The 17,857-nt window shown below is 38.8% G+C and overlaps 1 protein-coding gene across 2 annotated transcripts in view; it reads left to right on the forward strand.

The window, feature by feature from the left end:
• Nucleotides 1-17,857, forward strand: part of Dnajc13 (DnaJ heat shock protein family (Hsp40) member C13) — a 116,579-nt gene that overhangs the window by 52,896 nt on the left and 45,826 nt on the right. For both annotated transcript variants that reach the window (XR_009592333.1, XM_021647800.2), the window contains exons 18-27: nucleotides 476-551; nucleotides 774-869; nucleotides 1,916-2,059; nucleotides 7,307-7,389; nucleotides 8,805-8,958; nucleotides 13,492-13,595; nucleotides 13,679-13,838; nucleotides 15,132-15,194; nucleotides 15,769-15,870; nucleotides 17,555-17,659. Coding sequence is in view for 1 of the 2 variants with exons in the window: in XM_021647800.2 (XP_021503475.1) it covers nucleotides 476-551; nucleotides 774-869; nucleotides 1,916-2,059; nucleotides 7,307-7,389; nucleotides 8,805-8,958; nucleotides 13,492-13,595; nucleotides 13,679-13,838; nucleotides 15,132-15,194; nucleotides 15,769-15,870; nucleotides 17,555-17,659 (1,087 nt within the window). In the remaining variant the exon portion in view is untranslated. The remainder of the gene's footprint in view (nucleotides 1-475; nucleotides 552-773; nucleotides 870-1,915; nucleotides 2,060-7,306; nucleotides 7,390-8,804; nucleotides 8,959-13,491; nucleotides 13,596-13,678; nucleotides 13,839-15,131; nucleotides 15,195-15,768; nucleotides 15,871-17,554; nucleotides 17,660-17,857) is intronic.

The raw sequence follows: 17,857 nt of genomic DNA on the forward strand, positions 1-17,857 counted from the left end.
GCACATGCTTTCTTTAAATGGGTAAGAACCTATATCATGTTCATGACATTAAAAATTCAGTAAGATGGTTCACCTGGAAAAGGCACTGGCCACCAAGCCTACCAAGCTGAGTCTAATCTTCTGTACCCATATAATGAAAGGTGAAAACCAACTCCATAAATTGTCTTCTGACCTCTGTGACACATGCACACACAAGCACACACACAATAAAGCAGTTTAATAAAAAAGAGTAATGCTTTAAACCAAATTAGTTTAGTTGTCAGGGAAGCACTTTAATTTGGAGGAAATTCTGAAATATTAATATTTAAAATAATGTCTCAAATTCTTCTCTTGTATATTAATTTTTGACATTTTCAACATCTGAATTATTTATCTGTAGTTACATTTCTTATAATTATGAAACTTGATCTTTAAAATTCCTTTCTGTTCTAGCTGAGCTAAAGCAGAAACCTTTCTCAACATCTGCTTTTTTCAGACAGCTAAGTAGACATCTAGTGGGGCTCTGGACAGCTGACAATACAACCGCCACAAGCTTGTTGAAACGCATTTTGGTGAGTCCACTGAGAAAATGAAAAGCTTTTTCTATGCCTATCAGACAGAATTTTACGATGTCACTTACAGCCTAATGAGAAGGTGTGCACTCTAGGACAGCCACACAGAGCTGCCTCAGTGGTCATACTATAGTGTTAACAAGTTTGGGCTTTGGAGGCTGAATTTTCTTTTATTTTAAAAATGAATTTTGTGGGTTTTTTTTTTGTTTTTGTTGTTGTTAGCCACCGGGCTTGTTGGCATACCTGGACAGTTCAGATCCAGTTCCGGAAAAGGACGCTGACCGCATGCACGTCAGAGACAACGTAAAAATAGCAATGGCAAGTACACTCTGCAGAGTGGTGTTAAAGTGTTATTTACCCTCTTCTCTGGAAGACTAGAATCCAGAAATAAAAAGCTGCCTTGAATACTGACATTTGCATCTCATAAAATACAGCTGTTTGAAGTTGTACAGCTAATAACTTTTAATACACTCAGATTGTCACCACAATCTAATTGTCTTAACAATGGTATATTTTCCTCTAACCCAGTATACTGATAATACATTCAGGAATGGCTATTTTTAGAAATTTCAAGTGTATGTGGTGTTTTATAAAGAATATGGAATCGATCACTACTGGTAAAAGGGATAAATACTAAATAAAAGTTACGTGTAACTTTTCCTTTTCCAGTATCTCTGTTAATTATTAATGTCCTGAGCTGGGTGTGCTATCGCACACCTTGACTTCCAGCACTTGGGAGGCAGAGGCAGGTAGAGTTCTGTGACTCCAAGGTCATCCTGGTCTACGGAGCAAGTAAAGCTACAGAATAGGACCCTGTGTCAGAGTGGATGGATGGATGGATGGATGGATGGATGGATGGATGGATGGATCTCCCTCAAAATAGATGATTTAGAGATAGAGAGATAGATATAGATGATAGAGATATGGATTAGATTGATAAGTATAGATTAGATAGATAGATATGGATTAGATAGGCTGATAGGTATAGGTTAGATAGAGAGATAGATATAGATTAGATAGATGATAGACAGACAGATATAATGTCATAATATCCCTGAATAAATTAGTGTTTCTTGTGCTGTTGGGTAGTGTTTCTCACTTCTTCTCCAGTCCCTACTCCTGAGTTTGTGTTTATCCCCACTTGTATCTTTTGAAAACAATCATAGTGCAACAACTTGAGTGAGAAGGGTAAGGTTTCTTGTATAGGAAGTTTAATTCCTTATAGAAGTTTTCATTTCTTGTCACTGAACTCTAACATGGCCATTTTTAAAATTTTCTTATTTGAAATAGTATGATTCAGCTGTATATAGTTTTAAAATAAAGTTGAAAGTAGGTATGTAATGAATTTCTATATTACACTACAGGATCAATATGGAAAATTTAATAAAGTTCCAGAGTGGCAAAGACTAGCTGGAAAAGCTGCCAAAGAAGTTGAGAAGTTTGCCAAAGAGAAAGTTGATCTTGTGTTGATGCACTGGAGGGACAGGATGGGCATTGCTCAGAAAGAGGTATGTGTGTATTAGGAGAAAGTGTAAGACACAGACAGACACACAAAGGTCTGTGTGTGTGTGTGTGTGTGAAAAGGAGCCCATGAGTTTGAAAGAGAGCAAGGGCTTGTACATGAAGGGTTTGAAGGGAGGAAAGGGAAAGGAGAAATGATGTAATTTCTCAAAAAAAAATCACTTTTAAAAAAAGGTAAAAAAGGAATGTGTCCTAGTTCAGACTCACAGTAGTTCACAGGTGTAATATTCAGATATTTCTGACAGAATACTCAAACCTTAAAAAAATTAATATCACCCAAAGCTGATTCATATTTTTCTCAGTTACTAGTTTTGGGAACTAATGATTAAGATTTTTTGTTAGATAATGTCAAGTTACTCTCTTAAATTTTCTCTTATATATTCCAGTTTTCATATTTTGCCTTGCACATATAAAAATACAGTCCACTTGTTTGCCCATTTTATACAGAACTACATACATTTTAGAGATACCATTTACAGTGTTTAATTAAATGCATTGTAAATTTTGTGATATTATTTCATGAACCAAAGTCAGATGTGAAGTTTTAGTTTCCCTGGCACATGGCTCAGAAGTTTCTGCAACCTGCATGCTTGCTTTCTCTCATGTCTGGTGCATGAGAGAAATGAACCAAGTGCTTCTCTCATGAGCCAAGTGCTCTTCTGGAGCTGCCTTACTCTCAGTTTTTCTAATGACACCTAACAATGTCTTTATATCTGGAGGCTTTTTTTATTATTAAAAAAGAAAATAATTTCATTTTCACCTGTACATGAATTTCTACACAATCTAAATACAAGGAAACAAGCATATTGTGTATCAATCTACAATTTGGATCAGTCCAAGTTATTCAGGAGTTGAGTATAGAGGGTTAATACTAGCTTGATAACTGCATTGTGAAGAATCACTCAGCAAGCTTTACACCCTGAGCTTGTACTTGCTAACTCCTCTCTGAGCTGAGCCCCACCATTTTACTTACTCACATTGTGGTTTTTTTTTTTCCAGAAATATACTTTTCCTCTTTTCTCTCTTTTTTATTATTATTTTAATTTTTATTAACTACAGTTTATTCACTTTGTATCCCCCCTTAGCTTTTCTAAAATTGGAATAGCATCACTTCCCATTTTTTGTCTTACAGAGTTGCTTTAATGTTAATTTTTGAACTAGATAATTAAATCACTGTGTAGGACCTGTTCATGGCAGTTCTGCTACAGCATTTGAACAGTGGAAATACCTATACAATTGATTTGTTTTTTGTTTTTTGTTTTTTTTTTTTTTTTTTTAGTTTTTGAAAATTAGAGGTTTCTGGCTTCAGCTAGTTAAGCCCGTTTCTAAAGTAACAGTTATTCAACTTTTAAAATAGAATTACCATTCCTAATTTTCTGAGGAAGAGCCAGATTGATTTCCTAAGTGGTTGTACAAGTTTACATTCCCACCAGCAATGGAGGGGGGGTCCCTCCACATCCTCTCCAGCATGTATTGTCACTTGAGTTTTTGATCTTAGCCATTCTGTTGGGTGTAAGGTGAAACTGCAGGGTTGTTTTGATTTACATCTCCCTGATGACTAAGGACTTTGAGCATTTGTTTAAGTGTTTCTCTGCCATTCAATATTCCTCTATTGAGAATTCTCTGTTTAGCTCTGTGCCCCATTTTTTAATTGAATTACTTGATTTGTTGCTTTTTAACTTAAGTTCTTTTATATATTCTGGATATTAGCCCTCTGTCAGATATAGGGTTGGTGAAGATCCTTTCCCAATCTGTAGGCTGTCATTTTATTCTGAGGACAGTGTCCTTTGCTTTACAGAAGCTTTTCAGTTTCGTGAGGTCCTGTTTATTGATTGTTGCTCTTAGAGCCTGTGCTGTTGGTATTCTGTTCAGTTGTCTCCTGTGCCCAATGAGTTCAAGGCTCTTCCCTGCTTTTTCTTCCAACAGATTTAGTGTGTCTGGTTTTATGTTGAGGGCTTTGATCCACTTGGACTTTAGTTTTGTGCAGGATAATAAATATGGATCTATTTGCATTTTTCTACATGTAGACACCCAGTTAAACTAGCACCATTTGTTGAAGATGCTGTATTTTTTCTGTTGTATGGTTTTGGCTTCTTTGTCAAAAATCAAATATCCATAGGTGTGTGGAGCTACCTCAAGATCCAGCTGTAGCATTCCTAAGCATATATCCAAAATATGCTCAGGTATACAACAAGGACATTTGCTCAGCCGTGTTCATAGCAGCTTTGTTCATAATAGCCAGAAGCTGGAAACAACCCAGATGTCTCTCAACAGAGGAATGGATACAAAAATTGTTGTCCATTTACACAATGGAATACTACTCAGCAATTAAAAACAAGGAAATCATGAAATTTTCAGGTTAATGGTAAGAACTAGAAAAGATCATCCTGAGTGAGGTATCCCAGAAGCAGAAAGACACACATGGTATATACTCACTTATAAGTAGGTATTAGACATATAATATAGGATAAATATACTAAAATCTGTACACCTAAAGAAACTAAGCAAGAAGGAGGACCCTGGGTAAGATGATCAATCCTCACTCAGAAAGACAAACAGGATGGACATCGGAAGAGGGAGGAAACAGAGAACAGGACAGGCCCTTCCACAGAGGGCCTCTGGAAGACTCAACCCAGCAGGGAATCATAGCAGATGCTGAGACTCATAGCCAAACTTGGGGCAGAGTGCAGGGAATCTTATGAAGGAAGGAGGAGATAGAAAGACCTTGAGGAAACAGGAGCTCCACAAGGAGAACAACAGAACCAAAAAATCTGGGCACAGGGGTCTTTTCTGAAACTGATATTCTAACTAAGGACCATGCATGGAGATAACCTAGAACCCCTGAACAGATGTAGCCCATGGCAGGTCAGTGTCCAAGTGGGTCCCTTAATAAGGGGAACAGGGACTTATCTCTTACCTGAACTCAGTGGCTGGCTCTTTGATCACCTCCCCCTAGTGGGAGAGCAGCCTTACCAGTCCACAAAAGAAGACAATGCAGCCAGTCCTGAAGAGACCTGATAGGCTAGGGTCAGAGGGAAGGGGAGGAGGATCTCCCCTATCAGTGGACTTGGAGAGGGTCATGGTAGGAGATGAGGGAGGTATGGTGGGATTGGGAAGGGATGAGAGAGAGGAGTACAGCTGGGATACAGAGTGAATAAACTAATTAATAAAAGAATAAATTTAAAAAATAAAATATAATTACCATATTTTCATACAGCCAAATAAATTTTTAGTATATGACTTCATGTATAACTTTTATACAACATAACCCTGAACATAAAGCTACCTAGTTCACAAAGGAGTATTTGTTACAACAGTGTTTGAGAGGAGAAAAATGCATTTATACACCAGTACCATCTTAGAGTTCTGTTGGTAGTGTTTCTGTGGGCTAGTTAACGTTTTGAACACATGACCAAAAAAAATATTAGAGTTGGGAAGGTTATTAAATGATTACTACTTGGTCTGCATACTATTTTTAGTGACAAGTTATGAAAGAAAAAGTGGTTAAGCTTAGTGTTGACACATGTATAGAAACAAACATCGATGATGTGGCGTGGTCTCGTGCCTTTGCTAATCTGACTGGCTAATCCTGAAGAGATCTGTGTCTCTTTTGATGGGATGTTTATGGGGCTAGTTTCGAATGCTGTTGATGCTGGGCATTGGATGAGTAGTAGCCTTTGGTTAGTATTGACTAATAACATATGTTTTATTGTGTTTTGGTACATGTGATTTTTTTTTTTTTCAGTTTAGGGATTTTCTTTTTTGCCTTTTAATTCTGTCACATCCATTTTTATGAGGAACTGATTTTTTTACTGGTATGGAATTTATATTTTTACCATTCTAAAGTGCTGTCTATTTGTATGAAAGGGAGGGAATGTAATGAAAGTGCTGTACTGTTGCTTTAGTGTGTTTTTTTTGGTTGTGAAGGTAGGCCTCTACCGTTTCATTACTTCCTGTCTAGTTCTCCGGCCTTCCACCTCAGCCTCCTGAGAGTCGGAATTACAGGCAACCACCACCATGCCCGCTGGGAGTGCTTCTGCTTTCTAATGAGAAGTTTTAAGTAAGGAATTGATTTGGTATAAACACCAAACTTTGAATTATTTTGTACTTTATTCGTGTCAGTTTGTGTTAATTTTTATGATGGTGTAGCAAATTAAAATTTGTAGTAAATATTTCGATTCATAACTAGTAAGTTGTATTTCAATCAGAATTTTCAGATAAATCCCCATTTTACTTTTATTCATTCAATGTCATGTAATCTATTTTCTTGCTTTATCTGAATTGTCACACAAATGAAGTTTAAACTTGCAGGTTTTTAATTGGCACCACTCCGTGCTTTCAGTTTGTTACGTTGAGGAGTAGGGATTTTGTCTGAAATCTGTATTGTCACACTTAGAGCAGGCACCCCAGGGCCATGACAATTGTAATGATTGTCAGAGGCCATCCCCACCTTCCAGTTACAAATCTTACATATGTACCTATCTCTGAAACGGTGCGGAGCTTTTTGGGAGTTGAGGTGGACAGTTGCCTACAAGTAGAGTTACAGAGGCGGCTCTGGATTGTAAAGTGAAGATGAGTTACATCTTTTGTGGAATTTATATAATAGATACAGGTTATCAGATTTAGACTCATATTCTCCTTTTTATATTTTCATCTTAATTTTTTTTCCTTTTTACAATTAAATTCAGGTCAAAAACCATATGGTGAGTTAAGCCCTTTACATGTGTAAAGTGTGGGAAACTGGCGTGTGGCATTGTCTTGACGTGCTTTAGTGTTTTCATCTGACTTCACATTGCCTGGATGTAATGTTTCTTCCTCGTTGGCCGCTTCGCTGTGTGCTCGCGCCTCTTGGCTTTCAGAGCAGTGTAACATTATTTCTTATGCTTGTTATATTATTCCTGAATTTTTATCAATTGCATGTAAATGTTTGAAACAAGTCAGTTTTTGACTTGTAAATGTTACTGGTGATCAGTGTAAACGTTACAAGCCTTGGTGTTGAAACAGAAAACTTTAATTACATGGATGGTATTCGAGCATCTTTAAGAACAAATGCCAGCAAAGGATATGGTGTAATTAATGCTGTGGACTGCTTCATTAAGCTAGCTTCCATCAGTTTGATGAAATTGATTCTCCTCACTTGTTAGGTGATGTGCTGCTGCCAGGTAGATGAGGGTGCTTGGTGGGGTGGCCAAGTTAAGTGCTATGTCATTGTGCCTGTTTGTGTTCTTTTCCAGAACATAAATCAAAAGCCAGTAGTTCTTCGAAAGAGAAGACAAAGAATAAAAATAGAAGCAAATTGGGATCTCTTCTACTACAGGTAAACTGAGGCCTCTCTTCCAGTGCAGTCAGCTTTATGCTAATGCTGGAGGAGCCAGATGAGTTGTCTCTCGGGAATCAGTGTCTGCACTATCAAGTTCCCGAAGATGTAACTGTCAAGATTGGTTCCATTAGACATGCTCTTATGAAATTAAGGCTGGATCAGCCATCTGAGGAGCTTACATTATCCTAAGAATTTTAATAAGGCTTAGAGATGATTGCACAAGACACTTTCTGCGGCTTAGAGTCAGCTGCACACCTATCTTCAGCCATGTTAGAAGTGAAGTCTTAAAAGTGGTGGATGACAGGACCTCAGACCAGAACAGGGACTCATTGCAATGAACATTTTCATTTGCATGTAAAGATGTTTTTATAAAGGGTGTGACATACTGCAGCTTCCATGGTGAGATGAACTTTTTGTTGTTGTTTTGTTTTTCTTTGGGGGGAGGAGGTTGCAAGGACTGAGGGCAGATATGAAGGGATGGGGAGATAAATGGGATTGGGGTACATGATTGATGTGAAATTCACTAGGAATCAATAAAAAAAAAAAAAAAAAAAAGGAGAGATCTATGATAAAAGCCCAAGAAGATTTGTGAGAAATAACATTGACCCAGGGCCTTTTCTTAATGGCCAAAGAGACACACATTCAGGTAGACAGTTGCATGACTTGTGAACGTTCTTTAGTAGAGTGTCAGTCCTGGAAGGTGACATGTGGATTTTATCTAGACCAATTAAGGAAAGTATTTGGTTTGAAAACACCTCCCACTACTTACATCTTATACCACTTAAGTCATAGGATATTTTTAAGTATATGCTTTGCATTTCTTCCTCAGGAATCCTTGGTTGTACTGTTCCTTGAAAGCACCTGACATTCTATGAGACTGCATTGGCCTTGCTACAGGGGTTTCTGACTGATAACAAACAGATGTAAAGTCTGTGCAGCCCTAGCTTAGGTTTTGTTCACATTTGTTGTCATGGTTTTTCCAACAGTTGTGTAGAGGCTCATTGGGTTGTCCCTCAGTGCCAGATTCATCCCACTCAGCCTGGAAAATTGGATATCTGACGTTGTTTTCTACCCGGAATCTTTGTTAGCTACAAGTAACTGAAACTGAAATACCCACTTTTAAATTTCGTGCAAATTTATCTAATAGCTTAAAGTTCATTTTTTCACCATTTATACTGAAAACTTCCAAAATAGAAAAGAACTTTTTTTATACTGAATGCCTGTGTGTTTACTATAGGGTTCTACCAATGCCATTTTATTCTCCCTGATTAATACAAATTTTATTTTTATTTTTCTTGATAAAGTGTAATAATCTCGTGGTTTTCACACGTATTGTAAGATGCAGTACGGGGTATTGGTAGATTTTGAGAAATGCTTGTTTCATACTATTTCCTGATTGTATTTGTGTCTAGGTTTAGTCAAGACCATGCTAGATCAAATCTAATTTGGAATTTTAAAACACGAGAAGAACTGAAAGATACCCTTGAGTCTGAGATGAGAACATTTAACATTGATAGAGAGCTTGGCAGTGCCAGTGTCATCTCTTGGAACCACCATGAATTTGAGGTACAGCTTGGTTTTCATAGCATATTAATCATTAAAAAAAAAAGAAGAGCATGTGTTATCTATAGATTTTAAAATATCTCTGTAACCATGTCTTTATCTTTCCCCATGTAATATGACAGAAAATATTTGGAATTTCTAATCTTTACTTGACATAAAAATTTTTAAATGCATTTTGATAAGCTATTCAACATTACAACTGAGAATCATGCATGAGTTTTAATAACTTTGACTTATGCATTCAGATCTGATCTTTGCATGTTTCCCCCATTTCTGGAACTTTAGATTTGTTCTTTATTTATTTATTGATATTTATTTATTTTGGTTTTTGAGACAGGGTTTTTCTGTGTAGCCTTGGCTGTCCTAGACTAGCTTTGTAGATCAGGCTGGCCTAGAACTCACAGAGATCCACCTGTCTTTGCTGGGATTACAGGTGTGCACCACTGTGCCCGGCTTTGTTCTTTATTTAAATGTAGATTTTTTTAAATTAAGATTTGATTATGGTTGCGGCTATAGTTTGCTGCTTTGTTGAAATAATTGATGTGAAGAGTAGAGAAACAAGAAAAATGTACATGGTAGATAATTCGATGTTCGAATATTTAAGTGTATGACTGTGACCTATGTGATATATGCAGTTATGTGTTGTATGTTGTTTTGCTTGTTCATGGAAGATAATATTGGCTGGTGACATTATAGCCATCTTATTTGCTATTAAGCATGCTCTGGGCTGTTAGCAAAAAGCAGAATAACCCAGCAACGTGCTACTCAGTGTATCCCACTGCTAAAAGATGCACAATTGAAACCACTGTAATAGAGTCATTGAGCATGCTCATAATCCTCCTGGCTTTGATCTTGAACCCAGCTTCTAAAGTATGGAATTAAAGTGTACTCATCCCCTCATTGAAAATTTTTTCCATACTTTGGTTTAAGGCACCTGTAGTCTCCTGAGTTTCCTTCACTGCTCACTCTGTTTTAGTCTTCAGTCCTCGTCTCTCCTCATCTCTGTGACCACAAGCTGGCCTGGTGTCTTAGTTAGGGTTTCAATTACAGTGAGGAAACACCATGACCAAAAGCAGGTTGAGGAGGAAAGGGTGATCTGGCTCACACTTCCGCATTGTAGTTCAGCATTGAAGGAAGTCAGGGCAGGATCTCCAGCAGGACAGGAACCTGGAAGCAGGAGCTGATGCAGAGGCCATAGAGGAGTGCTCCTTACTGGCTTGCTTCTCATGGCTTGCTCAGTCTGCTTATAGAACCCAGGGCCACTAGCTCGGAGATGGCACCACCCACAATGGGCTGGGTCCTCCCTTGTCAATCACTAACTAAGAAAATGCCCTATAGACTTGCTCACAGCCCTGTGTTATGAAGGTATTTTTCAGTTGACAGTCTCTCCTCTCAGAGGACTTTGCTTGTATCAACCGGCATAAAGCTACTGCCTTGATGCCTTGATTCATTATCTCATGGTTTTTATTGTTGTTGTGTTTTTCTTTTTTTCCCTCAACTTGTTGAATGCTCATCATTTTTTTGTCTCCTGCTTAGGCTTTCTTTCCTAGACTACGTACATACGTTCATTCTCAAATTGGGTATATAATGGTCTTTCTCCAGAGTTGTTCAGTTGTACTCCCTACTTCTCTTATAGTCTTTTTCACCTTAGTTAACAAATAACCTTCTAGTCAAAAGCATTGAAATCGTCTTTTATACCACAAACCCAGTTTGCAAGCAAATCTTATTGTATGACCCTTAGAAATTATCCAGTACTCCCTTGTCTGTTAGGCTCTATCACCATCACTGCTCTTACCCTTGCCTCCCTGTATTCTGTCACCAACATAGTGACAGGGTTGTCTGATTCACATCAGGCAGAGTGCTGGAGGTAGAGCTCAGTGCTGAAGTGCATGCCTGGTGTGTGTGAGGCCCTAGGTTCAATTCCTAGTATTGCACAAAACATAGAAGCAAGTGGGTTGTATAATTTCTCTGCTCACTCCTCAGTATGCCTATCTCTTGTCACTGTTAATCTCGGTTCTTGAAATGACTTACCTGTGTATCCCTCAAACCAGAGTGTTTTTGCTTGACTATATTTTTTCCATACTTTGGTTTAAGGCACCTGTAGTCTCCTGAGTTTCCTTCACTGCTCACTCTCCCTCACTCTGGCTGTGTTCTATTTACACTGGCCTCCTGGAAACACCACAGGTTCTTAACTCAGGATCTTTCTACTTGCCTTAGCCTCTGCCTAAAATAAATCTTTTTCCTGGAAGGCCTCATAATTTGTTTTCTCATCTCCTTCAGGTCTTTGTTCAGTGCCATCATCTGGTGGACCTTCCCTGTCTATCCCATTAAAGCACAGTCCCCTTTGCCCTTATGCATATGTTCTTTTGTATTCCCTTCCATGCCCACTTTTCCTGCTTCCATCGGTAGCACCTATCAACCAAAAATTATATGCACATATATACATTTTTCAGGAATATTTAAGACACTTTTTTATTCTTTCATAACTTCATGCATGCACAACATATATTTGGATCCTACTCACCCCACCTTCCACCACCAGCTCTCCCAGATGTGTCTCCCAATCCCCCTCACAGCTTCATATCCTATTTATTTTTTGGTTCTTCAAAACAGGATTTCTTCATGTAGCTCTGGCTGTCTTAAACTCGCTCTGTAGTTCAGGCTGGCTTTGAACTCAGAAATCTGATTGCCTATGCTGGGGTTAAAGGTGTGTAACCAGCTGAATCCAATTAGCGACACCTTATATATGAGTGGGTGTGAGGCCTCTCACTGGAGCATGCAGCCTACCAGGGGCCACGCCCCTAGAGAACCTGATAAGGACTGGGAGCCGCATTAATCTGTGGGTGCACAGATACATGTTTAAGATTTACTCAACTTATAAAATTTTATGTGTTTATGTGTACTGTGCACTTGCAGGTACCTGTGAGGGCCAGAAGAGGGTGTAAGAGCCCCTTGAGCTGGAGTTAGTGAATACTGCCTATTGTGGGTCCTCTGCAAGAACAGTATGTGCCCTTAACCCCTGAGCCATCCCTCCAGCTCTTGGAATTGCATATTTAGAAGGCAGTTTGGTACTGTGTCCATTTAGCAAAATAATTGTAGTAGGCTCAGGGCTGGGGCCTATGATCTGCCCAGCCCCAGATCCTTGGCTAGATCCACAGTACCAGGCATAAGTTTCCTCCTGTGAAACAGCTTTCAATCTAAGCAGAACACTGTTTGTGGCTGCTAAATCCCTAGGGTCTAGAATAGTGCTGCCACAAGGTGGATACTCAGTAATCGAAACTGAAGAAATTGAATGCTCAGAATCTGCAGGGGGGAAAAGGGAAGTGGATATAAAATACTAATGTAAATTTCTATAAAACACTTATTTTAGACTTTGTATAGAAAATTTTGATAATGTCATCAAGGAATTAATTTTACAGTTATCAGTGGCTCTTTCCTTGTGATAAGCAGCCTAAATTGTGAGAGTCTTGGTGTTCTTCTGGAGTCTGGTTCTGGGTTTTCCTTCATATCACCTTCACCTGACAGTCAAAGAAGGGCTCCAAGTTAAGATGTGTTTACCATCTTGATATGCCTTGCCATGTTGCCCAGGCATGAGGGACAAGCTGAAGTTAGGCCAGTTGTGAGAGATGAACTGAAGCAGCCTTTGTGAGCGGGCAGTCAGTGCTGCAGGGAAGACTGTCCCCTCTTTGCACAATTGGGAAAACCCAAACTGATGAAGCAGAGCCATGCATAAAGTGTCAACATTTATCTGAAATAGTCACAGTCTAGTAATAGTGGAGACTTTGGAGATGGCTCAGTGGCTAAGTGCTTGCCAGTCAAGCGTGAGGATGTAAGGTAAGATTCCCAGCACCCACATGAAAATGCTAAGTATGTCGCTAGGAGATGGCAGTGGCTGCTCTTCCAGAGGTCCTGAGTTTAGTTCCCGGAACCTTGTGTAGCCATTCCCAAATAAACCTCCAGTCTGAAGGGATTCATTGCCCTCTTCTGGCTTACACAGGCAGTGCACAGATATGCACAGACATACATGCTAGCAGAATATTCATACACATCAAATAATAAATAAGAGAGCGAAGGCAGTGCAAGCATGGTAGCACATGTCTGCACCTCCATTGTCTGCAGGGCCAGGTGGAGACAGGCAGATCTCAGAGCTCTGGACAGTCTAGACAAGATGGCAAATTCCTTAAGACAGAGAGCTATAAAGGAGTATACCCAGTATTGATCTCCAGCTTTGACACATGCATGCATGTGCACACATACATAAACACACACACAAATAGTGTATTGCCTGGTATTTTTAAAGAAATGATGAACTCATGGTGCACACCTGGAATCCCAACACTTAGGAAACAGAGGTAGGCGGATCTTTTGAGTTCCAGGACAACTTGATCTACAGAGGGAGTTCCAGGACAACCAGGACTACACAGAGAAACCCTGTGTTGAAAAACAAGGAGGGAAGGAGGGAGAGGAAATGTTAAACTCTAAATAAGAAAAAAATCTGTTATAACCTAAAAATGGTGTTTATATTTGTTAATGAAGGTAAAGTATGAGTGTCTGGCTGAGGAAATCAAAATTGGGGACTATTACTTGAGATTGCTGTTGGAGGAAGATGAAAATGAAGAAAGTGGATCGATAAAACGATCGTGAGTCTCTTATAAAGTTTCCTTGCATTTGTTGTCACTGTTTGTTTCTGTGTCATTTCTATTGAACCTCTTTTTAAATCTAGGTATGAATTTTTCAATGAGCTCTACCATCGCTTCCTGCTCACTCCAAAAGTTAACATGAAGTGTTTGTGTTTACAAGCCCTTGCTATCGTTTACGGCAGATGCCATGAAGAAATAGGGCCTTTCACAGACACAAGATACATCATTGGGATGTTGGAAAGGGTAAGGACACCATAAGGGAAGACTGCTGTTTGATCCTGACAAAACGATCACATTGTCACACTGACTTTCTGCATGAGTTTTTCCTTACCGTCTGCTACAGTTATTTAAGTAGGAGGCATAGGAAAATAGCAAATGAATTAAAATTTATCCATTCCAGTTTGTTTTTTTTTCTTTGTTTTTGTTTTTTGATTTTGATTTTGACCAACTTCGTTGACTTGTTTACCAACTTGAAGTATGGTAAGCTCAACAGGTGTATAAAAGAAATAGCAACTTCTAGTTGTATCTTTGGGTTTTCATTTGGGGAAAAAGTCATAAATGTCTCTGACATGTTAAACTTTAAAGTGTGAAGGCAGTGAAGTTGCTTAGAACATCAGTAATTTTAAAAAGGAAATAAGTTCGCATGTATTTTATGTGACTTGCTGCTTAACACTTGAGCATGAGGGAGAGGATAAGGTACTCTGCAGTGAACTTGACTGTGATCTATTTGATGATGCAGAGTATGTCCTTCTTGCATTTGTGTTAATGCTCTTCTACTATTTTAACCATTTAAATATTAACAAACTATTGGAAAGAACCATTTTACCAGTTTTCGGAATAGCCATCCATGATTGTTACAGTTGTCAACTCTGAGCCATTGCTTTGTGGAAAAGTTCGGGAAGCAAGCAGCACAGCCAGGACGAAAACCCTGTTGCTGGCTACTAACCCGAGCAACACCATTGAGTCCTTTGTTCCATTTTGTTTGTGGGGGAGGGTGGTGGCGGTGGTCAGGATCTTACTGAGTGGCCTACCCTGCCTGCAAACTCGGTGTATAGCTCTGGCTCACTTTGAACATAGGATCCTCTTGTTTCTGCTTTCCAAATGCTAGGATTAGAGACTGTACCACCATGCCTGCTGTATGGTGTACAGCCCTGACTGTTATTCCAGAGGACTGGAGGACTTAAAAACACACTGTGTTTTAAGTGAATGCCTTTTTTCTTCTCTTTATGTTCATTTTAATGAAACGCCATTTGCCAAGTCTAAGGGCTTCACTTACTTCATTATTCATGTGTCCTAAAAGCTATTAGTATTAGTTTTTATAATGACTGAAAAATGTCTTCCGTTCTAGGAAGTTAGATAAGTTCTACAAAATTGCATGCTTAACACTTAGAAATTGGAGTAATTGACAGGCAAACACCTGTAATTGTCTCTTTAATATTTCAGAAATAACATTTCTTTTGAACTGTGGGTTGATTTTGTGAAGCTGTCTGTGGATATTTTATCCACTGTTGACTAACCTGTCGTTTATTTCATTAGTGCACTGACAAACTTGAACGGGATAGGCTGATCCTCTTCCTGAACAAGCTGATCCTTAATAAGGTACAGTGTTCTGTGTAAATACACTGCCGTTTCCAAGTCATGTGCCCAAGTGCTGCTAACCTGGCAATCAACTCTTCCAGGGATAGTTCGTTTCTTCTTTAGATGAGAAAACTGAGTGTTTTGAGTTATAAAGGGGAAGGTTTTGCCAGTTCTCCTAAGGAGTCTGTCCTGGTGTTCCAGGTGCTAAGTGAAGCCTCTTCCTTTATCTTAAGTTACAGAAACAGACTGGAGGGGCTGGAGGTGTGGCTCAGAGGTAGAGCACTTGCTGAGTATGTGTGCAGCACCTCATGTTATGTAGCATTTTATTTCTGGTTATAGAGTAATGTTATTTATTGATGGGCAGGATAATTGTAGAGCTAGCGTTTATCATGCCACTTTGGTTATTTGGGGGGAGGGGAATGCTTACTCAGACCATACATAATTTTGTCCTCTTAGCTTTACAAATACCAAGTAAGTATAGTTACACGCCAACATGTTGAAGGAAATTCCACATGTGTTTGTCCTAGAGAGTATGCTAGGACATACTATTGAAGAGAAAGGCTTTCAATTATGCAAAACTGTTTTCCTCTTTCAGAAAAACGTTAAGGATCTCATGGACTCAAATGGCATTAGGATTCTTGTGGACTTGCTTACTCTTGCACATCTCCACGTGAGCCGAGCGACAGTCCCCCTGCAAGTATGTTTGCTTTCTAGCTTTTATAAGCTTTGTGTTCTTTTGGATACAATTTTAGAATCACAAGAGTTGAAATCTGCATATGGGTTTGTATACATAGCCAGTAAAACATTTCTCCGGTAATTATAATAGTAAGAATGCTGGGAGATTAATGTATGCCAAAAAAGAAGTCATTACCACCAGAAACAGTTTTATTTCCTGATACCACCTGTCTTTTATGGTAAAGTAACTGTATCTCTAAATGGCTTGTTTTTGATACAATGTGACCTTTCAGTTGATTCCATTGGATGTGTAATTAGAACGTTCAGCATGACAAACACCAAGAATAGGTTGGCATTATTCAAGCCATATAACAAAACAATGCCACCAGGCCTTTCTGGTACTTGATTTAAAGAGAGATCTGTATTTTAGCTTATTTGATATTTTATGTTTTAAGATACAATTTAGAAAAAAATTCTGGTTCAAGATAATTTGTTTTACTTACAACAGAAAAGCCTTTTAAATATTCAGAGTGGATCATTTTCTGGTTTTAGATATGAGTAGTAATTATCACAACACTTATTAAACACCACTATAGTATACCAGGTGATATTCTGGAATACTTTTACACTCTGAACCCCTCAGTGGCCCTGTGTGGTAGTTATCATCAGTTCCCCATTTACAGCACAGGACCTGAGGAGCAGAAGCCTAAGTACATCTCCACTGTCACCCGGATTCTCACAACCAGTTAGATGCAAGAAGCCTGTTTTGCTTTATTTACAGCTTGGCTCTATCTGAAATTTGATCATTGCAGGGGTATTTAGAAACCAGGGTACAGGCAAACTTCTATCTTCCCAAAGCATTGCTTGAGAAAACTATAAAAATTGTCTGTTTTGCTAAAAGAGAAAATTATAACAAATCTAGTTTTTCTAATTTCAATTAGCTTTGTCTGTTATTCTGGAAGCTGGCAACATTTTGAGCCAACAATAGTTCGTGGAACTCTGCCCCAACATAGGCAGCTTATATTTGTAGTCAAAGGAAAGGAAGTGGCAGATAGAAGGTGGAGGTAGATAAGATACAAGGAACTGATTGCTGCCCACTTCTGCCTTACTTCAGCATGCTGGAGCAGTTGGACGCCTGCAGCAGACTAAAGCTGTAATGGCCTTAGACTCAGCTGCTTGTTACTGGAGTAGATTAAGAAATGTTTGTTAGGTTACAGCTCAGGATGTTCAGGCAGAACCTAGGTGTGAGCAGCAGCAGCAGCTCTTGGTTTAACAGTGTCAAGAAGGCACAGAAAGTGGTTAGCCTGCTAAAATCTGTGCTGCCCTTTGACTTTCATCCTGGCTGCTTACTGAAGCACAGTTGCTCTCCCCAAAAGCTTTAATGTGTTTCATCATAGTTTCAGGTTAATAATATTTGTTTATTATGTAATTATTTGTGGTATTCTTTGCTACTAAAATTTTAGTACCCCAAGAATGTATCACTGGCCATAGGGAATGCAGATGAGTGATTTTAGGAAATTGTTTATTAATGTATGTATTAACAAAGAAATAACTTTTTTGGCTGTTTCTTAGGCATTTAATCCTATTTCTGAAGGAATTTAAAAGAAAAAAACTTCAGACCAAAATTTGCTACTGAATAAGTTGTTTTATGGCATCTGCCCCTTAGATTTCTGCCTTGGAAATAACTGAACTCTCTTCCAACATAGAGCAATGTGATCGAAGCTTCTCCAGATATGAAGAGAGAGAGTGAGAAGGAATGGTATTTTGGCAATGCAGACAAGGAAAGGAGTGGGCCGTATGGATTTCATGAGGTGTGTGCTGTGTACAAACTTCTTGCCATCTCTACGCATCATCTGTGTTGGTGTTTCTTAGTAAAAGACTCCAGATTTTATCATGTAGCCCAGACTTGACAGCACAGATGTGGAGCATCATATCTGGCAAGTCTTTGCCTCCTTGTGGCCTCTTTTCTAGCACTCATACAGATGTGCAGTACATTTTTAGATAACTGT

The sequence above is a fragment of the Meriones unguiculatus genome, chromosome 6, assembly GCF_030254825.1.
Source record: "Meriones unguiculatus strain TT.TT164.6M chromosome 6, Bangor_MerUng_6.1, whole genome shotgun sequence".
NCBI classification, from domain to species: Eukaryota; Metazoa; Chordata; class Mammalia; order Rodentia; family Muridae; genus Meriones; species Meriones unguiculatus.